At 41.3% G+C, this 23,372-nt stretch overlaps 1 protein-coding gene across 26 annotated transcripts in view; it reads right to left on the reverse strand.

The window, feature by feature from the left end:
* The window catches only part of RBM6 (RNA binding motif protein 6), a 116,168-nt gene that overhangs the window by 66,448 nt on the left and 26,348 nt on the right, over window positions 1-23,372 (reverse strand). For 10 of the 26 annotated variants that reach the window (XM_002713207.6, XM_008260672.5, XM_008260671.5 and 7 more), the window contains exons 4-6: window positions 21,684-21,773; window positions 18,996-19,065; window positions 1,064-1,137 (exon numbers count right to left, since the gene is read on the reverse strand). The exons of 4 other annotated variants lie outside the window; for them this stretch is intronic. In XM_002713207.6, the coding sequence (XP_002713253.3) occupies window positions 1,064-1,137; window positions 18,996-19,065; window positions 21,684-21,773 (234 nt within the window). Of the gene's footprint in view, window positions 1-1,063; window positions 1,138-18,756; window positions 18,828-18,995; window positions 19,066-21,683; window positions 21,774-23,372 lie in introns of those variants that run through there. 12 more of the 26 variants (XM_070050797.2, XM_089306225.1, XM_089306224.1 and 9 more) reach the window with 3 other exon arrangements.

Below are 23,372 nucleotides of genomic sequence, written 5' to 3' on the forward strand. Positions count from 1 at the left end.
ACAAAACATAAGGACACACCAGAAATCTTCTCTAATTAATGCCTGCTTTTAAAACACATCATCTCCACAGCCACAAGGGGAGAGAATGCGTCCAAAGAAGGGGAAAGTATAATGAGCCATACTGACTGGATCAAAGCTGACAAAAAGGCATTAGGTTACAGAAAGGAAGAGTTCTTACCTAACAACTACTCTTCTCTGGAAGAACCTTCTTTTTGAGATTTTAAGCTCACTGCAGTCACACTATGTAAACACAGGCAGTGGATACACAAAAACCAAAGTATATCCCTTAACTTCCTTTTCCCACTTTACAGATGGAAGAACTGACATACCGCAAAGCAAACTACTTCTCCTAAAGAAATACCATGGTAAGAAGGATTCTATTCATTAATTCCTCCAAAACTACGAGGTCAATTAAAGACAAAGATGACAATTCCAGGTGGCAAGCTGAGTAACTCAAGATGGTTCAAACATAAAGACAGGTTCAAATTAGCTAATTCAGACCATATGCAGCCAAGGACACAACTCCAACTGGCAAAGAACAATGACAAACACAATAAACATGAACAATTCACTCCGCCCTGATGGCTTTCTTTCAAAAGTAGCACATGCAGGCAGGACCTGAGTTCCAACCAAGTCACATCAGTCACATCAGTGGTCTTCATCCTAGATCTGGGATTAACTATTGACCCTGAATTTCTGTGCCAGGCAGATCCTTGGGTCATAATCAAGGATCATACTTTTCATCAGGATGCCCATATCTCAGTCACATTCCAGAGAGAAGCACTCCAGACCTGCCATTTTCCCCCCATCTACTATGTCTGGAATTTAGTCAACTGCAAATGGGCTCAAGGTTTTAAAATACATTATGTGCCCATTAACTCTACTAGCAAAAACCTTCCCAGCCTTTTAAAAACTTTCTCCTCACAACTGCTCTTTGGATGGAATGTGGTATGCTCCAAAGATAGATTTCTTGTCTTTCCAAAGTGAAACCATTTGAAACCCTCCCTCCCCATACATAACAAATATATCCTTCCAGCATCATTTGACCGAAGTATAAAGCAACCTGGTTGGCCTCCATGCATCCGATGGCATCTTCCAAGAGTGAAAATTCCACGCAGACATAGCCATAGTCGTAACCTGGGGACAGCATTTAAATACAGACGGGAGTGGTGTTAGTGCCTTGCAAACACAAAAGACACACTTATATCCCCTGTTTCTGAACCCCTTAGATACAAGCCCTCCCAACTAGACCCTCCCTCCCTATACTAAGCAAAGTTGCTACCCCAAACAGAAAAAAGTATTGAAGGAAAGTCTGGACGTTTCTGGACTTTGAGATTCATTCCAATATGGCTTTTCCTATTAACCAAGAAGATCCTTCGCCCTCTAGCACTGGTGATCTAGTGAGGGTACCCCAGAATTGGGTAACCCCCCACAGAAAGCTCATGTAGGGACCCAAAACATTATAACCACAGGCTGAATCTTCTGGAAATACAAAGTCAACAACAGCAGGAAAGTATCTGAAAAAAATGTATCCAGAGAGAAGAAGCAATTATCCCAACGCTATGCTAATAGTCACCACTTATCAAGCAGAAACCACTTTCAAAGACAGAAGTGCTGACAGACTGAGGCAACTATTCTGTTTAGATACCACAGGAGGCTTCTGGTTGGCATGGGACAGACCATTTCAGGTCTCCTCTTTTGTTTTTCCTTGTTTCAACTCAAGTCATAAACCAGCTAAAATCTTTATGAAAGGAAGAAGATGTAAAAACAAAAATAAATACAAATAGCTGGGTCCAAAATTGTGCTCTATGGCAGGCTGAGGGAAAGACAGCAGTTGTTAGCAATCAACACATGTTCAAGAACTGCACATACTATTATTACTAGAAAATAACTTTCACCTTACTCCTGAGCCAAGTGTTATATGCAGCACAGGCCTGAGACTCTCATGACCCATGATGCTGGGAAGTCATGGGATTTACAGGCTGCTGACTCTAGTACTAATCCATTCTGTAACTCCCTGATAACATCTGACTACAAGAACACACTTGTCAATGCAATGGTCCGCAAATGGCTTCCATGCTTCCTCCACTGCCTCACAGGATAAAGAGCTCATCTCTAGTAACACTGAGCAAATGAAACAGCAAGAAAAAGATGTGATTGGTTTAGATAAGAAATAAAACTGAGGGAAAGACACAAAATTTATGACAAATCTGAGCACAATATATATATAAGAGAAAACTGATATTCAATCAAGGTATCAACAGCCAAAACACTAGGGCAACAGAAAGTATAAACTTAAAAAAAAATACCCAATTTGGTGAAATAGGTTGGATTCCTTGTTACATGAAATAAATGGTTTAGGATGCTTTGTTATGATAGTAATACATTTTGATTTTAGATTTGTTAAATATTACAAGTACAGTAAGAAATGTTGCAATGGTACAGGTTGATCCTTGCTCTGAGTTTGAAGAAATTGCCAGGAAGAACAAATAAAACAAAAAAAGCTACTAGAAATTTCGGCATCACCTTAGGCTGAGAGACAGATAGTTTACCCTAATTTCACAGTTTTAACAACTATGAATTAAAACTAACCCCTCCAAACTGTTTAAACTTACCACACAATCAGTTTCCTCTGATTAGTAACTCTTTGAAGAAATAAAAATACTTTAGAGAAACAATATATATATATATGTATATATCCCATTAACAGTGGAAATTGTGTTATTTAATTACTTTTAAGTGGATTTGATCCATTTGATCAAACGCAGTGAACATTTAATACATAAACATTCTGCAGTCTCTAAAGGGCTGTGAACAATCCTGAGGAATTACAGAGTAGCAGAAGGAACTAAAATACTTATTATCAACAAATATCTACTGTAAAAACTCTAACTGGAAATGGCTAACCATGAAACAAGCAGACTCTTGAACACGTTGGTTAACTCTACAGAACATAGCAAAGGAATGCTCAGGTGTGTGGAAAACAACACTCTCTACAGCAGCCAAAATTTTAAAAAATGGGGAAATAACACCAAACTGTCAAAGCCAAGCCCTAAGTTGTCTTTCTATGCTTAAAGAAGTAACCACTGTGGCCCAGAAGAGCACACAGAATCTCTGGATAGAGAGAACCAAGACTCATGACAACATTCACTCTCTGCTAAAGAACAAATAGAGTTTGATATTAAAGTCATTGGGAAGGGAAATATATAGTCTATAGGAGACACTATGAGCAAATAATAGCACTCTCTACTTCAGCCCTGTAATAGCGGATGTTGACAATGTACTGCAGATTTAATACTGACTCACAAGCCCAACACTCAATTTCTTACACCTGAAACTTTAGCTATCAAGCAAGAACAGATATTTAAGTTATAACTATACTACTCAACATTTAAAAGAAAAAAAGGCAAGTACCCAATCTTAACCCCAGGAATTTTGTGTGTTCAAGATTCACGGTTATACCATAAGGATTTTCAGAAATTGCCAAAACAGACAATGATACTAAAATAATATTTACATAGAATTTGTTGGTACAAGGCTTTAAACACTTTACATAGACAGATTTAATCTTCACAAGATTACCCGTGAGGTAAATATTATTAACTCCATTTTATCAATAAGGAAACAAATGGGAAAAAAAGATAATTTATTCAAAATTACCTTAAAGTAAGCACCAATACTGAGAGGTCCAGAGCGCATATTCAAGCTAATGCTGGTAACCACTATTCTATATAGCCTGTCATGTTTTAATAAGATCCTAGACTGATTTAAATAACCTGAATTCCAAACTCTACAGAGTCCAGGTACAAAAAAGGTTGCACAAGCCTGAGCATAGCTAACTCCTTGTCTATAGTTAATACTGAAATTAGCAGCACAGTACTTCTAATTTTAAGTACCTATGACAGAACCACTGTGAATGGTCTTGAGTATGCAAGTTAAAAAGCATTCACTCTCAAGAACTGCCTATACTGGCTCCCAAAATTCTTCTGTAAAGACAAAAACTAAAAAGTCTTATCGCAAATGATGGCTATAAAAATTGTATAACAATACAGAAAGATACTTGATACAGTATTATTTTAAAAGTTTTAACAATGAATATATCCTTGCATACAATTATGTAAAATGTATATAGAAAAAAGGACTGGAATTAAATACAGTGAAATAACATCTAACTTGGAGGTTAGAGACAAAAGTCACCATATAAAAAGAAAGCCATGCACCATCACAATCATAGTTGAAGACCCCAAGGTGAAGAACAACATACCATATTTCAATATAGGTAAGTCCAACATTGCCAGTTTTTCCTCCAGCGTTGCAACAGATCACTTTTCCTTTGGTTGACACCAGATGAAGAGGTTGGCTTGCATTTAAGGGCCACAATGTGTGAAAAATACATCACTTTAAATAACAGAATCACAGCCAGCACAGTGAATGCTCACACTCAGAGAAACTTGGAAACAGACCAACTGAAGCCATACTCAAGTCGTATCCATCCCCACCTCCATGCTCACTCCATGGGAGGGAAAACAGGGTGTAGGATGGGTGGGAGGGGGTGAGAAATAGGATTTGAGCAAGCACAGGTGAATATACAAAATCTGAAAACACATGTAATGCAACACAACAGTATACCAAAATGATTACAGTGGTTGTATTGCTATAGTAGGATAATTAGGGACTTCTTCCTTTATTTTCTAAATACAGTTTTATACTTCACAGAAAAGGCCCTACTAGGCAAGAAAGACAGCCCACCCACAAACCTATACATTCTGAAAATAACTAAGCCACCTTGCACTGAGAATTGCTAGAAACTGCTTAGAATCAAGATGTAGACTCAGTGTGAACAGTCTATAAACAGATTTTTACCAGAGAGAGTAATAAAATCTATATTTTATTACCTTCTTCTTCCACCGTCCCTTGCTGGGAAGAAGTCTATCTGGTAGGCTGATGTGTGCCTTTGTGTTTATTTATGTGACTATTAAAACATACCTAACTCCATTTTCTAATCTAAATGTACTAAGCTTATAGAAAAGTCAATGTTCTCTATGCTTTTTCCAGGCAACTGAGAAGGAAGAGAAGTAGGCAAGGGAAGGAAAATCTTTAAAAGTGATATCAAAATTTCAAATCTTCTCCACCTTCATTAACCATGCAGTTGGCTATTCCCCAAAGAGGTGTATGTGTTAAAAGCTAACCAGGTGGTTACGGAGCAAGGTAAAAAAAAAAATAGTAATAAAAAATAAAAAAATTTAAAAAAAAAAAACAAACATTAAAAAATCAGTCAAACAAACAATCAATCTTAAATAGGGACGGTGTTGTGCTGTAGCAAGTTAAGCTGCCACCTGCAATGCCAGCATCTGATAGGAGTGCTGGTTTGAGTCTCGGCTGTTCCACTTCCCATCCAGCTCCCTGCTGATGCACCTGGGAAAGCAATGGAAGATGGCCCAATTTCTTGGACCCCTGCATCCACCTGGGAGACCCAAATGAGGGTCCTGACTTCAGCATGGCCCCACTCCTAGCCATTGTGACCATATGGAGAGTGAACCAGCAGATGGAAGCTCCCTATCTCTAACTCTCCCCCTTTCTCTCTATAACTTTGCTGTTCAAATAAATAAATTAAAAAAAAAAAAATGCCCTGATGAAAAGTATCCAATCACAGAACTGACTCTTCAGTTTCTGTCCCTGGAAAAGCTGACTCAGTGATGCTGACAACGTTCATTCCAGACACTCCAAGTCAACTGTTAGTCAGGCTCAGCTTGTGAAACAGTTTTAAGAAATGTCTGTTTAGGAGTTGACGCTGCAGCGTAGCAGGTAGGGCTGCAGCCTGCAGTACCAGCATCCCATGTGGACACCAGTTCAAGTCCCAGATGAACCATTTCTGATCCAGCTTTCCTTTGTAGCCTGGGAAAGCAGTGGAAGACGGCCCAACTCCTTGGGCCCCTGCACCCAAGCGGGAGGAACTGGAGGAGGCTCCTGGTTCCTGGCTTTGGACCAGCACAGCTCTGGCCATTGTGGCCAACTGGGAAGTGAACCAGTGGATGGAGGACCTCTTTCTCTCTGCCTCTTCTTCTCTCTTTGTATAACTCTGACTTTCAAATAAAGAAATCTTGAAAAAATAAATCTGTTTAGGTTAAAAAGATGGACAACCCTATCTTAAAAGTGACCAAGAAAAGCCAACTATTAAGAGAGTACTGGATGACTCTAAAAAAGCCCAGAATATACACACCAATTATAAAATACAAAAGGGGGGAATCAGGATTTTAAAGGACATACACCTAGGGGGAGATGGAGTTTCTTCATTTTATAGGTATGTTTGAGAGATTCAAAAGGGCTTAGTTCTACAGGTCTTGTTTTGCTAATTCCATTTCAGTGGGAATATAAGTTTTTAAGATAAAAATAAGTATTATAAAGTTACAGAATTTAGCAAAAGCCAAAACAGAACTGATCCAGTATCTGAATTCCTAGAGGCTTGTGTCCAAGAATTCCAGCAGGTACTTTGTTCAATTAAAACTTCAAATAATGCACACAGGAAAATAATTTATATATCAAAATACCATTTTGGAAGAATGGAAACTGTCCACATGAATTCCATCACTTATAAACACTTTCAATTCTCTTACCCTCAACTACACAGGCAAGGACTGCTAGTAATCAGATGAAGCCAGGAAGATATACACTGTTCAGTACTTGCCAATTTTTAAATGACTGTATATGGTCCGATTTTATTTAGTTCTCTGCATCAACTGGTTAAACAAAAAATTGTTTGGGGGCAAATGTTGTGGTGCAGTGGGTAAAGTCACCACCTGTGATGCTGGCCTCCCATATGGGTACCAGTTTGAGTTCGGGCTGCTCCACTTCTGATCCAACTCCTTACTAATGTGCATGGGAAAGCAGTCGAGGAAAGCCCAAGTACTTGGCCCAGGCACCCAAGTGGGAGACCTAGAGGAGGCTCCTGGCTCCTGGCTTAGGGCCAGCACAGCTCCAGTCATTGGGGCCATCTGGAGAGTGAACCAGTGGATAGAACATCTTTTTCTCTTTCTACCCCCCACCACTTTCTCTCTATAACTCTATCTTTCAAATAAATAAACCTTAAAAAATTTTTTTTTGGTTTGATTTTATTTCCAATGACCAAAATTAATTCCGGCATCACTTCATCCTTATACTGATTCTCTAGGCCCAGGATATTTGCTAGGAAACTCTCATCCTTATTCAAGTTATTTCAAATGCACTAGCAGGGATGGTACTATGTTAACAAAGTAGCATCCTTGTCCCTGTAGAGTTTAATCTAAAGAAGAACCATGACTAATACAAATAGGCAGACACCTCACAAGTCTACATAAGTCAAAAGAGGGAGCAATGATTCTTTAAAGAGTCAATGATCTCATTCACTTAAAAGCAAAACAAAACAAAAAACCCTGCAGAACAACAATCAGGAATAAGAGATATGCTTTCTCCAAGGCAAGAACACTTGAGGACAGAAGGAAGAATGGTGCAGGCACGGCAGAAGGATTACCCAGGAGAACAGCAGCATCAATGCTACAACAAACTGCCTATGCAGAGAAATGTCACCAAAGCAAATGAGGTCCCAGATCAGGGACTGGGATTCTTTTATGTTTATATCCCCAATGCTAGCACTCAATAGTGCTTAGTCAATGTCCTATCAATTGTAATGAGCAATACAGTGGGAAAGTAACTTCTCTAGTTCTGTACACATACTGAAGCTATAATGAACTTTTTATGGGATCAAGACACAAGTCCCTAGGCCTGAGTTATCCCACACACAAAGTTGCAATGATGGTAACTACTTTGCAGGGGGTTTCAGGGTACAAAGAAATAATGTATTTCAGTACCTCTGTTCAATAGCACTATGAGGTACCAGAGTTCAGACAGCTGCCTTGTGTTACTGCTTCTCAGATATGCCTCATTAATAATATTTTAGCAGCTGAAAGGAAATATGCATTTCCTCACTGATTTCTAGTGTACATTAAGAATTTATCTGCTGGGGCCGGAGCTGTGGCGTAGTGGGCTAAGCCTCCGCCTGTGGCACCAGCATCCCATTTGGGCACCAGTTTGAGTCCCAGCTGCTTCACTTCCAATCCAGCTCTCTGCTATGGCCAGGGAAAGCAGTAGAAGATGGCCCAAGTACTCTGATGTGGGAGACCCAGAGAAGCTCCTGGCTCCAGATTTCAGATCAGTCCAGCTCTGGCCATTGTGGCCATTTGAGGAGTGAACCAGTGGATGGAAGACCTCTCTCTGTGTCTTTCCCTCTGTCTGTAACTCTACCTCTCAAATAAATAAATATCTAGTAACATATATTTAAATAATGTAAATATGCAAATAATACAAAAATATCATATACACATATACATATATATATCTACTAGAGCCAGCGCTGTGGCACAGTGGGTTAAAGCCCGAGCCTGCAGTGCCAGCATCCCATATTGGTGCCAGTTGAAGTCCTGGCTGCTCCTCTTCTGATCCAGCTCTCTGCTATGGCCTGGGAAAGCAGTAGAAGATGGCCCAAGTGTTTGAGCCTCTGCACCCACATGGAAGACCTGGAAGAAACTCCTGGCTCCTGGTTTGACTGGCACAGCTCTGGCTATGGCAGCTACTGGGGAGTGAATCAGTGAATGGAAGAACTCTCTCTTTCCCTATAACTCTGCCTTTCAAATAAATAAATAAATCTTTTTTAAAAAAAAAGCTCTGGGGGCCGGTGCCACGGCTCACTAGGCTAATCCTCTGCCTGAGGTGCCAGCACACTGGGTTCTAGTCCCAGTTGGGACACCGGATTCTATCCCGGTTGCTCCTCTTCCAGTCCAGCTCTCTGCTGTGGCCCGGGAAGGCAGTGGAGGATGGCCCAAGTGCTTGGGCCCTGTACCTGCATGGGAGACCAGGAGGAAGCACCTGGCTCCTGGCTTCGGATCAGCACAGCGCACTGGCCGTAGCGGCCATTTGGAGGGTGAACCAACAGAAGGAAGACCTTTCTCTCTGTCTCTCTCTCTCTCACTATCTATATCTCTGACAAATAAAATAATAAAAAATTAAAACAAATTAAAAAAAAAAATCATCAAACCTGACGTGAGAATCTTCAACTTTGTAGCCAAGTCACACAGGAGCCTGAAACCTATTATCTGTAACTGGTGTCTGATGAAATAGCAATCTTGTGGGGTCTGGGGCTAACTCCAAGTCAGAACTAAATGGGGGCCAGCACTGTGGTGCAGCAGGTTAAGCCACTGTCTCCAGTGCCAGCATCTCATTTGGGTGCCAGTTTGAGCCCTGACTGCTTCACATCCAATCCAGCTCCTTGCTAATGACCTGGGAAAGCAGCAGAAAAAGGCCCATGTCCTCAGGCCCCTGCACTCACAAGGGAGATCTGGATGAAGTTCGTAGCTCCTGACTTCGGCCTGGCCCACCCTGGCCATTGCAGCCAGCAGGGGAGTGAACTAGCATCTGAAAGATCTCTCTCTCTCTCTCTCTCTCCTTCTTTCTCTGTAATTCTTTCAAATAAATAAATAAACTTTTTTTTTTTTTTTTGAATTGAATCGAGGGGCCAGTGCTGTGTTATAGCGGGTAAAGCTGCTACCTGCAGTGCCAGCATCCCACATGCGCGCTGCTTTGAGTCCAGGCTGCTCTTCTTCTGATCCAGCTCTCTGGTATGGCCTGGGAAAGTAAAAGATGACCCAAGTCCCTGGGCTGCTGCACCCACATGTGAGACCTAGAGGAAGCTCCTGGCTCCTGGCTTCAGATTGGCCCAGCTCTTGCCACTGCAGCCATTTGTGGAGTGAACCAGTGGATCGAAGATCTCTCTCTCTCTCTCTCTCTGCTTATGCCTCTGCCTCTCTCTAACTCTTTCAAATAAATAAATAAATCTTCAAAAAAATTGAATTGAACTGAATCAAACTGAATTGCAGGATACCCAGGAATTATCAGAATTAGTTGATATTGGGGCAGTTTTTTGACTTAGTGGTTAAGATGCTGGTTAAGACAACTATATCCCATATCAGAATGAATATGTTCAAGTCCTGTCTGGGAGCCCAATTCCAGCTTCTTGCTAATATGCACCCTGATGGGCAGCAGATGATAGCTCAAATAATTGGGTCCCTGCTACCGACATGGGAAACCTGAATTGAATTGCTGGCTCCCAGGTAGGGGCTGGCATAGCCTAAGCCATTCCTGGTATTTAGAAGGTGAACCATCACAGGGAGCACTCTATCTCTGCCAAATAGATAGATACACAGATAGATAGGTAACTTAAGAAAAGGGAGGTTGGCAGGCATTGTGGTAAAGTGATTTAAGCCTGTGCTTGGGATGCCCACATTGGGAGTGACTGGGATGGAGTTCTACCTGTTTCAGAGCCAGCTTCATGCTAATGTGTACCTTGGGAGGCAGCATCAGAAGATGGGCTCAAGCATGTGGGCCCCTGGGTCTTCATGGGAGACCTGGAAGCAGCTCCTGCTCCTGGCTTGACTGGCCCAGCTCCAGCCATTGTAGCCATGTGGGGAATGAACCAGTGGATGAAAGACCTCTTTCTCTCTCTGCCTCTCTGTAACTCTGCCTTTCAAATAAATAAATAAATCTTAAGATGACCTTATTGGAATACCTGGGTTTGAGTCCTGATTCCAACTTCCTGATAATGCACACCCTGGGAGCCACCACATGATGGCTCAAGTAGTTCAGTACCTGTCACCACCATGAAAGACATGAACTGAGTTCCTAGCTCCCAGATTAGGCCTGAGCCTAATGGGCGCTGGTTTGAGTCTCGGCTGCTCCACTTCTGATCCAGCTCTATGCTATGGCCTTGGAAAGCAGTTAAAGATGGCCCAAGTCCATGGGCCCCTGTACCCACGTGGGAGACCCAGAGGAGGCTCCTGGCTTCAGATTGGCGTAGCTCCAGCTATTATGGCCATCTGGAGACTGAACCAGAGGATGAAAGACCTCTCTCTCTGCCTCTGCCTCTCTGTAACTCTGCCTTTTGAATCAATAAATAAATCATTAAAATGTGTGTGTGTGTGTGTGTGTGTGTGTGTGTATCAGGGGCTGGTGTTGTGGCATAAGGGGTTAAGCTGCCGCCAGCCATGCCAGTATCACATATGGGAGCCAGTTTGGGTCCTGGCTGCTCCACTTCCATTCCAGCTCTCTGCTGATGCACCTGAGACAGCAACAGAAGATGGCCCAAGTGCTTGGGCACCTGCACCCATGTGGAAGAGCCAGATGGAGCTCCTGGCTTCAGCCTGGCCCACGCCAGCTGTTGTGGCCATCTGGGGAGTGAACCAATAAATGGAGGATATCTCTCTCTCTCTCTGTGTATCCCCCCTCCTATAACTCGACCTTTCAAATAAATAATAAAAATAAATATTAAAGTACCAATTCATTTACCTTTCTGAAATTCAGGGGATATCACAAATAAGTATTTCCTGATCTTTCTGACCAATAGTTACCAACAAGCATTTGCTTTGTTGTTAGTCTTTTAACCTTGTTGCCTTTATTTATTTTTTTTAAAGATTTATTTATTTATTTGAAAGGAAGAGTTACAGGGAGGTAGAGGCGGCGGTAGAGGCAGAGGCAGAGAGAGAGAGAGAGGTCTTCCATACACTGGTTCACTCCCCAATTGGCTGCAATGGCAGGTGCAATGGCAGGTGCTCCAGTCCGAAAGCAGGAGCCAGGAGTTTCCTCCAGGTTTCCCATGTGGGTGCAGGGGCTGAAGGACTTGGGCCATCCTCCACTGCTTTCCCAGTCCATAGCAGAGAGCTGGATTGGAAGAGGAACAGCCTGTACTCAAACCAGCACCCATATGATATGCTGGCACAACAAGCAAAGGCTTTACCCGCTAGGCCACAGTGCCATCCCAAACCTTGTTGCCTTTAAACATCTACTATGGTGTCAATGTTTTCCCCACTGATGTATTAGAAACCTAATCTCCAATGCAAGAATGTTGAGAGGCATGATCTTTTAAGAGGTAATCAGATCAGGAGGGTACTGCCCTCGAGGTTGAATTAATGTTGTGTTTTGCAAGAGTGGGTAGTTATCTCAGGAGTGGGTTTCCTAATAAAAGCATGACTTCAGCCTCTTCCCTCTCTCTAACATGCATTTGTCCTTCTACCTTTCACCCCAAGATGACAGAGCACAAGAGCTCTTGCCAGATTGAGCCCCTTGATCTTAGACTTCCTTCAACTGTGAGAAATAACTTTTTTTTCCTTATAAATTTCCCAGTCTATGATATTGTTATAGCAACACAAAATCTTCTAGTAACTTTAGAATTAAAATGACAGAACATTCTACCGATAGTTATCCAGGGTAGTAAATTCTTCAAACTTTCAACCCCCCCCCCCCAAAAAAAAAAAACATAAAAAACAAAAACCTCACATAAGAACATCCAGATCCCTTAACAAAAACTTAATAACAACATATGGTGGCCCCTGCTCAGGACAGAAACATGAACACTCATCCCATTTTCCACACTCAGATACTGGTTGAATGAATGAAGCAACAAGTAAACAATAACATTACTCAACATTTTTGATAGTATAGCCATACACCAATCAAAATGGTGTAACAGCAAAGAAAGCGTAATAAATTTTCAGGTTATAGAACTGTTTTTTTTTTTTATTTTTTAAAGATTTATTTATTTGAAATTCAGAGTTACACAGAGAGAGAAAGAGAGGCAGAGAGAGAGCGAGAGAGAAAGAGAGATCTTCCATCTGCTGGTTCAATCCCCAATTGGCCGCAATGGCTGGAGCTGTACCTATCTGAGCCAGGAGCCAGGAGCTTCTTTTGGGTCGCCCACGCAGGTACAGGGACCCAAGGACTTGGGCCATCTTCAACTTCTTTTCCAGGCCATAGCAGAGATCTGGAAAGGAAGTGGAACAGCCGGGACCCGTACTGGTGCCCATATGGGTTGCCAGCACTGAAGGTGGTAGCTTTACCCACTATGCCACAGCGCCAGCCTCAGAACTGTTTTATTTTAAAAGATAAAAATACAAGGGTACTGTGGCACAGAGGGTAAAAGCCACTGCCTGCGGTGGTAGCATCCCATTTGGGTGCCAGTTCAAATCCCTGCTAATGTACCTGGGAAAGCAGCAGAAGATGGCCCAAGTACTTGGGTCCCTGCAACCATCTGGGAGACCTGGAAGAAGCTCCTGGCTCCAGATCAGTCCAGCTCTGGCTGTTGCAGCCGTGAGCCAGTGGTTGGAAGATTTCTCTCCATTTCTCCCTCTCTCTGTAACTCTGCCTTTCAAATACAGAAATCTTTTTTAAAAAAGATGAAAATACATATATATTATCAGTGCACATTATAATGAACTATACTGAAACTAGGAATAATAAATTATAAATCCTTATAGGAAAGTTTAAGAAATGATCGGGGATATAGCGCTGCTGCGCAGAGGGTTAAAGCACCAGCATCCCATATGGGCACCAGTTCAAGACCCAGCTGTTCCACTTCTGATCCTGCTCCCTGCTAATGTGCCTGTGAAAGCAGTGGAGGATGGCTCAAGTCCTTGGGTCCCTGAACCCACATGGGAGTCCTGGAAAGAAGCTCCTGGCTTCGGATCAGCCCAACACAGAGAATAATTTACCAACTTCTATGAATTTAACATTGATACACCACTACTACAATCAAGATACAGGACAGGGGCCATCGTGTGGTGTGATGGGTTAAGCCATCAGTGGGTGTTCGAGTGCCAGCTGTTTATGTTCTCTGCTTATGTTCCTGGGAAGGCAGCTGAAGATGGCCCAATAACCTGGATCCCTGCTACCCATGTCAGATACAATGCTGGAGTTCCTGACTCCTAGCTTCAGCCTAGTCCATACCTGACTGTTGTAGCCACTGGGGAAGTAAACCAGCAAATGGAAGATCAATCTTTCTCTCTGCCTCATTTTCTCTGTCATTCGTCTTTCAATTTATTTGAAAGGCAGAGTTACAGATAGAGAGAAAGGTCTTCCTTCCGTTGGTTCATTCCCCAAATGGCCACAATGGCCAGAACTGTGCCGATCCAAAGCCAGGAGCCAGGTGCTTCTTCCTGGTCTTCCATGCAGATGCAGGGGCCCAAGGACTTGGGCCATCTTCTACTGCTTTCCCAGGCCACAGCAGAAAGCTGGATTGGAAGAGGAGCAGCCAGGACTAGAACCAGCGCACATATGGGATGCCGGTGCCGCAGGCAGAGGATTAACCTACTGCGCCATGGCACCAGTCCCAATAAACTCTTTTTAAAAAGAAAAAAAAGATAAAGAATGGATATTCTTACACCAAAAATTTCTTCATGCTTATCCTTTTAGTCAAATCCTCCCTCAACATCCTGGCAACCACTGTTATCTATCCCTAAAATTTACTTTCTCTCAAATTATGTAAGTGCAATCATGCAGTATGTAGCCTTGCTTGCAATCAAATAAGCAGTTTCTTTAAAAAATCGTAATTACATATAAAAACATAAAATCTACCATTTTATTTATATATTTTTTATAAATATATATTTTTTTTACTAGAAAGGCAGAGTTACAGAGAGAAAGGCTGAGACAGAGAAAGAAAGACATCTTCCTTCCGTTGGTTCACTCCCCAAACGGCTGCAACGACTGGAGCTGGGCTAGGCCAAAACCAGGAGCCAGGGGTTTCTACCTGGTCTCCCATGTGGGTGCAGGGGCTCAAGCATTTGGGCCATCTTCCAATGTTTTCCAAGGCATATTAGCAGGTAGCTGGATCAGAAGTAGAGCAGCTAGGTCTCAAACAGGCCAGCATCTCAGGCAGAGACTTAACCTGCTATACCATAATGCCAGCCCTTAAATGTACCATTTTAAAGTGTACAACTCAGGGGAGCAGCTGTTTGGTTGAAAGTTAAGTCACCGCTTGTGATGCCTGCATCCGGTTTCATAATCTTGAGTCTCAGCTACACCATGCCTCCAATCTCGTTTCCTTTTTTTTCTTCTTCTTCTTCTTCTTTTTTTTTTTTTTTTTTTTTTGACAGGCAGAGTGGACAGTGAGAGAGAGAGTCAGAGAGAAAGGTCTTCCTTTTGCCGTTGGTTCACCCTCCAATGGCCGCCGCGGCCAGCGCACTGCGCTGATCCAAAGGCAGGAGCCAGGTACTTATCCTGGTCTCCCTCGCAGGTGCAGGGCCCAAGCACTTGGGCCATCCTCCACTGTACTCCCTGGCCACAGCAGAGAGCTGGCCTGGAAGAGGGGCAACCGGGACAGAAACCGGCGCCCCGACCGTGACTAGAACCCAGTGTGCCGGCGCTGCAAGGCGGAGGATTAGCCTAGTGAGCCGCGGCGCCAGCCCAATCTCGTTTCCTACTGATGTGTCTGGGAGGCAGGGGATATCAGTCTAAGAGTTTGAGTCCCTGTAACCCATGTAGGAGACCCAGAGGAGTTTTAGCCTCCTAGCCTAACTTTAGCTTGGCTCAGCCCTGGCTCTTATAGGCATTTGAGGAGTGAACCAGCTAATGGAAGATCTCTTTGTCCTTCAAATAAAATGACGTTCCTGTAAAAAAAAAAAGTATACAACCAAGCAGTATTAAGTACATTCACACTGCTGCACAACCATCACCAGAATATTTTTATCTCCCCAAAAGGAATTCCATTCACATTAAGTAGTCAGTCCCCTGATTCCCATAAGCCCTGGCAATCATCAGTCTCCTTTCTTTGGAAATGCCTATTCTAGATATCTCCTATAAATAGAAATATATAATATTGGGTCTTTTGTGTCTAGTTTCTTTAATAAAGTTCTCAAGTCTCATCCAAGTTGAAGTATTTATCAGTATTTCATTCTTTTTTTATTGAGATTCATACACACTGTTATATGCGTAATTTCTTCATTTTGATTGTTGAGTAGTATTCCCTTGTATATAGAATATACCAGAGTTTGTTCAGTTCCTAAATGACACTTTATTACTGCTACTTTTTCCAGAAATATAATCATATAACTTGAGGTAATTCACAATTAACAGGGCAAATGGCAAATGAAAAACTCAAATATGCGGATTATATATGTCCACAATCCCTTGCTTCTAACTATAAAATTTGAAAACCCCTTAAATATCCAAGATTTTGGATAACTTTTCAACAAAATCACTTTGAGACAAATCCTGACCTATATTACAACAAGTCTTTTTAGGCTTTACTTAGTCCTCTTTGTGAGAATATTCAATAGATTTTGCTGCAGAAGCATTATAATGTCTCAGTGTATACCTCCTCAAAGAATATAATTTGTTTTATATACCATATTAATCTTTTCTGTATTACAAATGTGCTCTTCATTAAATCCACTAAAAGGATGAACTCCACCCTACATCCCTCTTAATGAGCAACACCCATCCATCCTGCACGGTTTCTAGTTTGTCATCCAGCCTAAGAAAATGACTGCCATGTTTCATCTACAAAAATCACCCTCTCCGCTAAGTTTCACATTTGATCTTTTGAGAAGTAAATGTTCAAGTTCTCAGAGCATCTGAGTATTCCAAGACATATTCTTCAGCAGATATGCCAGATCTAAGCCGCATTCCTGTGAAACCTCAAGCTACCCTTTAATGCTCCTCACCTGAGAGACCACCGCTGCTGACACATATCATAGATACTTATTCATTCGTGCATAGTAGGAACCTATTGAGGGTTAAGCACTGGGGAAACAGGAGGGAACAAGGTTTCTGCTGTGATGCAGCTAACACACTAGTGAGAGGAATAAGATACACAAAACCACTGACATGAAGTATCAGGGTGATAGATACTATACCAACACACAAGGATGTGATGAAAAATGACTAAGGAGTGATTTTCAAATGGATGGTGGCCAAAGAGAGGTAAAACTGAAGCCACAAACTAAACCCCAGAAGATGAGAATCGGGAACAGAGTAGTGCAAAGGCCCTATGACAAAATGCAGCCTGTTACTGGTCAAAGACTAGAGGAAAGTTCAGTGTGGCTGCAACATAATCCTGCAGACTAGTACAGATGAGGTCAAACAGCAAAGGGCCAGCTCATGCACAGCTCTGGAAACCGGAACAAAGAGTTGGGAATTTCTTCCCAGTAAGATGAAGGCCATCGGTTTTAGGCATGGGATAACATAGTCTGATTAATATTTTCAAAAGTTTATTCTACTTGTTACATAGAGACATAACATAAGTAACATGGAACAAGCAATCTAATCCTTTTATTACAAATAAGAAGTTATATATAATATCTATAAAACACACTATCATTTCATACAATAAAATGCCAAGAAAGATTGTATTACTGAAAAGTGTTTTTAACCCACAGCCCTAATTGACTTCACATGTGTATCAATGTCTGCTCTGCTAATTAGATTCCAACAGCTACCAAAACTAGCAAATTTAAGAGCCTCCTTTTTGAACACTATACAGTAATGTAATTTTTACTCTGCTGACAAATATGACAATTCAAAATAGAAACTCAATGAGTACCTTAGAAATTGCAGAATTTGAACTGCTGGTATTTAAACATTAAGTTTAATCATTTCCTAAACATACCAATACTTAACAAAAGTACAGTTCATGAAATAAGAATGAAGCTAAGGCTATTACTCTGTGAGCTAAAAAGCATCTGTAGCCAGTAAATTCTACCTTCAGGTCACAAACATGTATGAGAGACATGAAAAATAAATAACAACTAACAAAAATGAAATGTTCAAGAACATCCTAATTACTTTAGTCAAGTTTACACAAATTCAGGGTTGATATATTTAAAACAACAACAAAAAACTAGCTTCCTGAGAAATAACTCTTCAGACTAACACAAATACCATATTCTTTCCAGCATGAAAATTTGTTTGTGGGTAATTTTCTTCTACAGAACCCATTTGAAGAATTTATCTAGTTAATGTAAAAACCGTACTTCATGGTAAACTGCTTAAAAGTAAACTATGTCCTCAAAAATATGACATACTTGAAGATTTGTTTGACTGGATTACTGAAATTCTAAGTTCTGTGAAAAGATCAAACGCTCTCCTTTTTGTTTTGTTTTCCCAAAATAGATCATTTAAAGTTTATTTTTTATGGGGTAAAGTGTTTGGCCTAGTGCTTAACAGATGCCAGTTGGCGTGACCAAGTCCCATTATCAGCATCCTGGGGTTCTGTACCCCGCTATGCTTCTGTCTCCAGCTTCCTTCTAATACAGACCCTGGGAGACAGTATTGAAGACTCCACTGATTGGGTCCCTTCCACGCATGCCAAAGATCTGGATTGTATTCTCCACTACCAGTTTCAGTTCTGGCCTAGCCCCAGCTATTATGCTCATTTGAGGAGTGAATCAGTGGATGGGAGCCCTCTCTTTCTCTCTCGCAAATTATAGAATTTTTTAAAGATTACTTTTTTAAAAAACTATTTCATATACTGTAGTCCTATAACATTCAACAAAGCTTTGAAGGGTTCACATTTCACTTTTGCTAACCTTTTCTTTAGTAAGATTTGTAGGAACTGTACTCTGAAATACTAGGAAGATACTCTGAAAACGTTTAATCTGCAGTTCAAACCATAGAACACAGGTCAAAGACAAAGCCCTTCTGGATCTATTTATGAATTTCAACAAAATAGTGGTTAGAGGACTCTAACAGCTAACAGAATGAAAATTCAAGAAACCACTAATTTGTATTTCTCTACAAAGTTGTAAATTTCACTTTGAACAATGAAATGTACAATTTTACATACAGAAGTTCATTAAAACCTACTAAGCTCAAATTAACTATTCCACCACCAAGAACATAAATATCAACTTTAATATAACTATGTAAAATATATTCAAGAGCAAATGCCACAACACTCACTTTATAGCTCATAGGGACTCAGAAGAACTGGAACATGCATCCTCATCGCCCATGTGTGGACAAACATCCACAAAGAACCACAGCTAAGACTAAGGCTGGTTGTTATTTCAAGGCACCAACAGGAAGCTTCTGGAAATCTTAATTGTGGTTTCTTAAAAAAAATTTTGAGCAGCACATGATGTAGAGATCTGACAAAGACCTTTCCTAACCCAACACCACATCCATATCAAGAAACTCACCTGCGTTATACTCCTTCAACTGCAACTCCTTTACAGGCCTGCCATCCGGAGTCCGAAAAGCATTAAGAATCTGCAAGAATATGTATTTACACTAATGATACAAATCATATTCAAGCACCAATTATACTTTCCCTACAAGTTCTTATTATACGCAACCTAAAGGCATGATTACTTTATAAAGGCAAAATTAAGCCATGTACACTCAAAGCACTCAAAAAACACTGAGTGACTAGAATATAATTATTCAAAAATTCCCAGGTTTATAAGAAAGGCAGAAGAGCATAGTCTTTAAAAAAAAATTAATTTACTTATTTGAAAGGCAGAGTGACAGAAAAAGAGGGGAAAACAGACACAAAGACACAGACTATACAGAGGCAGAGATTGTCAATCCATTGGTTCACTTCCCAAATGACTATAACAGTCAGGTTAAAGCCAGGAGCCAGGAACTCCACCCCTGTCTCCCACGTGGGTGCCAGGTGCTGACACACTTGGGCCATCCTCTACTGCTCTCCGAGGTGCATTAGCAGCAAGGTGGATCAGAAGCAGAGTAGCTGGATATGGGATGCCAGCATCACAAGCAGTGGTTTAATCTACTGCACCACAATGCTGGCCCCAAAAGAACATAACTTTTAAGAGTCCAAGCTCTGAGGCAGGCATTCAGTACATCAGTTAAAACACTGCTTAGGACACCCACCCATGAATCCTAACAGAGTGCCTGGTCTCAGTCTCAGCTATTCCACTTCTTTTTCCTAATATGCATTTATTTTATGCTGAATTTATTTACGAGCCCTAAGTTTCTGTTTCTTCAGGTTCGTCTGGGTATCTTTTTCTTCTATGCTACTTCCTCTTCTGGTTTAGGAACAACTTGTTCCTTTTCAGGGAGGATCATCTCAATATGGCAGGGAGAATTTACACATGGGTTAATCTGAGGGTGCGTTGTTCATCTGGATATGTTCAGTGACCAGAAAATCTACATCCAAACCCTTAAGTTCAGCACTACCCTGCAATTTTAAGCAAGCGCAACACAAATACAGCATTCATTTTGGGTCACCAACTCTGTGCGCAACAACACGATTTAGCCTGGACATATACCCACCAATTCCACCACAGGACTGAGTGGCACACATTGTTTCTTTAAAGTGATACCTTTCAGATACTTGGTGGATTTTTGGATCTGCATACCCTGATAGACTGAGCAGTTTCTCAGGTGTTCTTAAAGTGAAGATCTGAACTTCTTGATCGGCAAGATTTTGTGGAGTTTTCTGGGTCAAGTGAATAGCGAACCATTTCACAGATCACCGAAGGCCACTTATAGGAAGAACTACTCTGCTTCTGATCCAACTTCCTGCTAATGTGCACCCTAGAAGCCAGCAGCTGATGGCTCAAGTACTTAGGTCCCTGTCACCCATGTGGGAGACACAAATGGAGTTGCAGACTCCTGGCTTCAGCCTCACCTAGCCCTAGCTACTACAGGTATTTGGGGAAAGAATCAGCAGATAGAAAATCTCTGTCTCTCTGTGTGCCTTTGAAATAAAATTAAAACAAATAAATAAATTTTAAAAATCAGAGGTGGGTGTTCTAGAAATCCACATCCTGTATCAGAGTGCTTGGTTCAAGTGTGCCTGGGAGGCAGCAGATGACGCCCAAGTACTTGGGTTCCTACCACCTATGTAGGAGATCTAGATGTAGCTCCTGGCCTAGCCCTATCTATTGTAGATCTCTGGAGAGCAAGCCAGTAGATCAAAGATATGTGTCTCTTCCTCTCTGTCATTCTGCCTTTGAAATAAATTACAGAAGAGCTACCAAAAAACAAAAACAAAAAACTCAACCTCTGAAAACAGAGTCTGCATTCCACACGTCTCCTGCTCACTTGTTGTATAAACGTTTAGTGATCATTTTCTCGTCTGTTAAACATAAAATGATGCACTGAGCTCATTCCAGTCCAAGGCCATGATACTTAAAACTCTCAGCCTTCATGGTTCTTTTCCTTATGTTCAAATGGACTGTTCTCTCATGGCATTCAGGCCTGGGTGCAAATGTCATTTCCTCAATGATACCCTCCAGAACTATCCAATCTAAATGGCCACAGTTGAGGCCAGCATATTGGTGCAGCAGGTTAAGCCAGCCACCACCCACAATGGCAGCATCCCGTATTAGCACCAGTTCTAGTCCTGGCTGCTCAGTTTCCAATGCAGTTCCCAGCTTATATGCTCAGGAAAGCAGCAGAAGATGGCTCAATGCTTGAGCCCCTGCTACCCACATGGGAGACCGGATAGAATTCCAGCCTCCTGGCTTCGGCCTGGCCCAGCCCAGGCCATTGCAACCATCTGGAAAGTGAACCCTCTCTGATTCTCCCTAATTCTGCCTTTCAAGTAAATTAATAAATCTTTAAAATAAAATGGCCCCAATGCATTTAGGTCAAGGTGATACTCTAAACTTTTACTTTAGTTTTCTTCAGAGCATATATTACTATGACTTTTTACTTTTTTATTATCCATAGAGGCAGTAAATTTATTTTTACTGCTCTATCACTCAGTGCCTGCAATGGTATCTGGCACATAGTACACACAGGTGAAGCATCCTTAATCTGAAAATCTAAAAGACTCCAAAATTTGACATGGATTTTATCCACAGTTTTTAAAAAAATCTTTAATAGACAGAAAGTAAGAGCGTGCACAGGCACCTTACCTCTTCTTTAGTGGAATTCTCAGGCACCCCACTTAATCGAATAAGCTTGCTGGGTTTCTCCTCACTTGAGCCCATCCTATAATCTTGATCCTTAAATTTAGAATGAAAAATTATTTCACAAATATACTTCAGTGTACAAAATGAAATTCAACATACAATGTAGATACTCAGGATCAAAAATAAAAATTATTTCCAGCAGTGAAGATATGAAAAATTGTAATTTCTGTTGTTCCGAATTCCAAAATTTGATTTCAAATTAGAATGTAAGTGTGCTAACACTGAGACTCATCAAGTACATCTTGAAATGCTAAAACATTGAATAGGTCTTTTACAATCACACACACACAAAAATAACATATTCTCAAAACAGTAATTTTATTTTCCTGAGTGAGCAAACAAGCAAAAAAAAAAAAAAATCCAAACAAACCAAAGATGCCTCCTATAAATAAATTTCAGAACAAGGCAAAAATGTCATCTGAGTCTAAAGCATACAACAATGTATTTCAGAGAAATCTGCATTTTTCATATTATAAAAGTATAAAAAGTTCCTATTTTCTAAAAGTTCCTATTTCTAAAACTTCCCTATTTCTAAAAGCTATAAAAAAGGATTTAACTTTTGAGAAAAAGTCCCCAATACCTAAATGACCATATCTCCCACAAAAACCTACTGTCCTGACCTATCAACAGTGTTCTCTTTTACTCTTGAAAGTGTTCTGATTTAGGCCGGCGCCGCGGCTCACTAGGCTAATCCTCCGCCTAGTGGCGCCGGCATACCGGGTTCTAGTCCTGGTCGGGGCGCCGGATTCTGTCCCGGTTGCCCCTCTTCCAGGCCAGCCCTCTGCTGTGGCCAGGGAGTGCAGTGGAGGATGGCCCAGGTACTTGGGCCCTGCACCCCATGGGAGACCAGGAAAAGCACCTGGCTCCTGGCTCCTGCCATCGGATCAGCGCGGTGCGCCGGCCGCAGCGCGCCGGCCGCGGCAGCCACTGGAGGGTGAACCAACGGCAAAGGTCTGCCTGTCCAAAAAAAAGTGTTAGGATTACTATACAAAATAACAGAACCTAAGTAGAGATGGGTAAAATCTGTTTTAAAGGATAATATTTTCATTTTCAAATTACAAATATAACTTCTCATTATATATTCAAGAAATTTAATCTTAGGGCCGGCATTGTAGCATAGCAGCTAAAGCAGCCACCTGCAACACCAGCATCCTGTATGGTTATCGGTTTATGTCCTGGCTGCTCCACTTCCAAATCGGCTCCCTCCTAATGGCCTGGAAAAAGCAGAAGATGGCCCAAGTGTTTGGGCCCTTGCACCTATGTGAGAGACCCAAATGAAGTTCCTGGCTACTGACTTTAGTCTTGCTCAGCCCTGGCTGCTGCAGCCATCTGGGGAGAGGTAGGAGATCTCTCTCCCTCTCTCCGTAGCTCTGGCTTTCAAAGAAAAAAAGAAAAAAAAAAAAGAAAAAAGAACCTTTAAGGTAATTAAATTAACTGCAAAGAGGATATTCGTGACATTAATGTCACCTCCTCATGACTGAGCAGACTTCTGAAAAAAATTCTAAGAACCAATTCCCAAAGAAAGGTACTTTCAAAGTAAACTATCACAGTTCATTTATATCACATCATAAAGGAAATTTTTGAATAAATAGACATTAATAATATGATCTGAGCTGAGAAACCTTTCTTGAG

This window comes from Oryctolagus cuniculus, chromosome 10, assembly GCF_051225735.1.
Source record: "Oryctolagus cuniculus isolate XC-2025 breed Fujian yellow rabbit chromosome 10, ASM5122573v1, whole genome shotgun sequence".
NCBI classification, from domain to species: Eukaryota; Metazoa; Chordata; class Mammalia; order Lagomorpha; family Leporidae; genus Oryctolagus; species Oryctolagus cuniculus.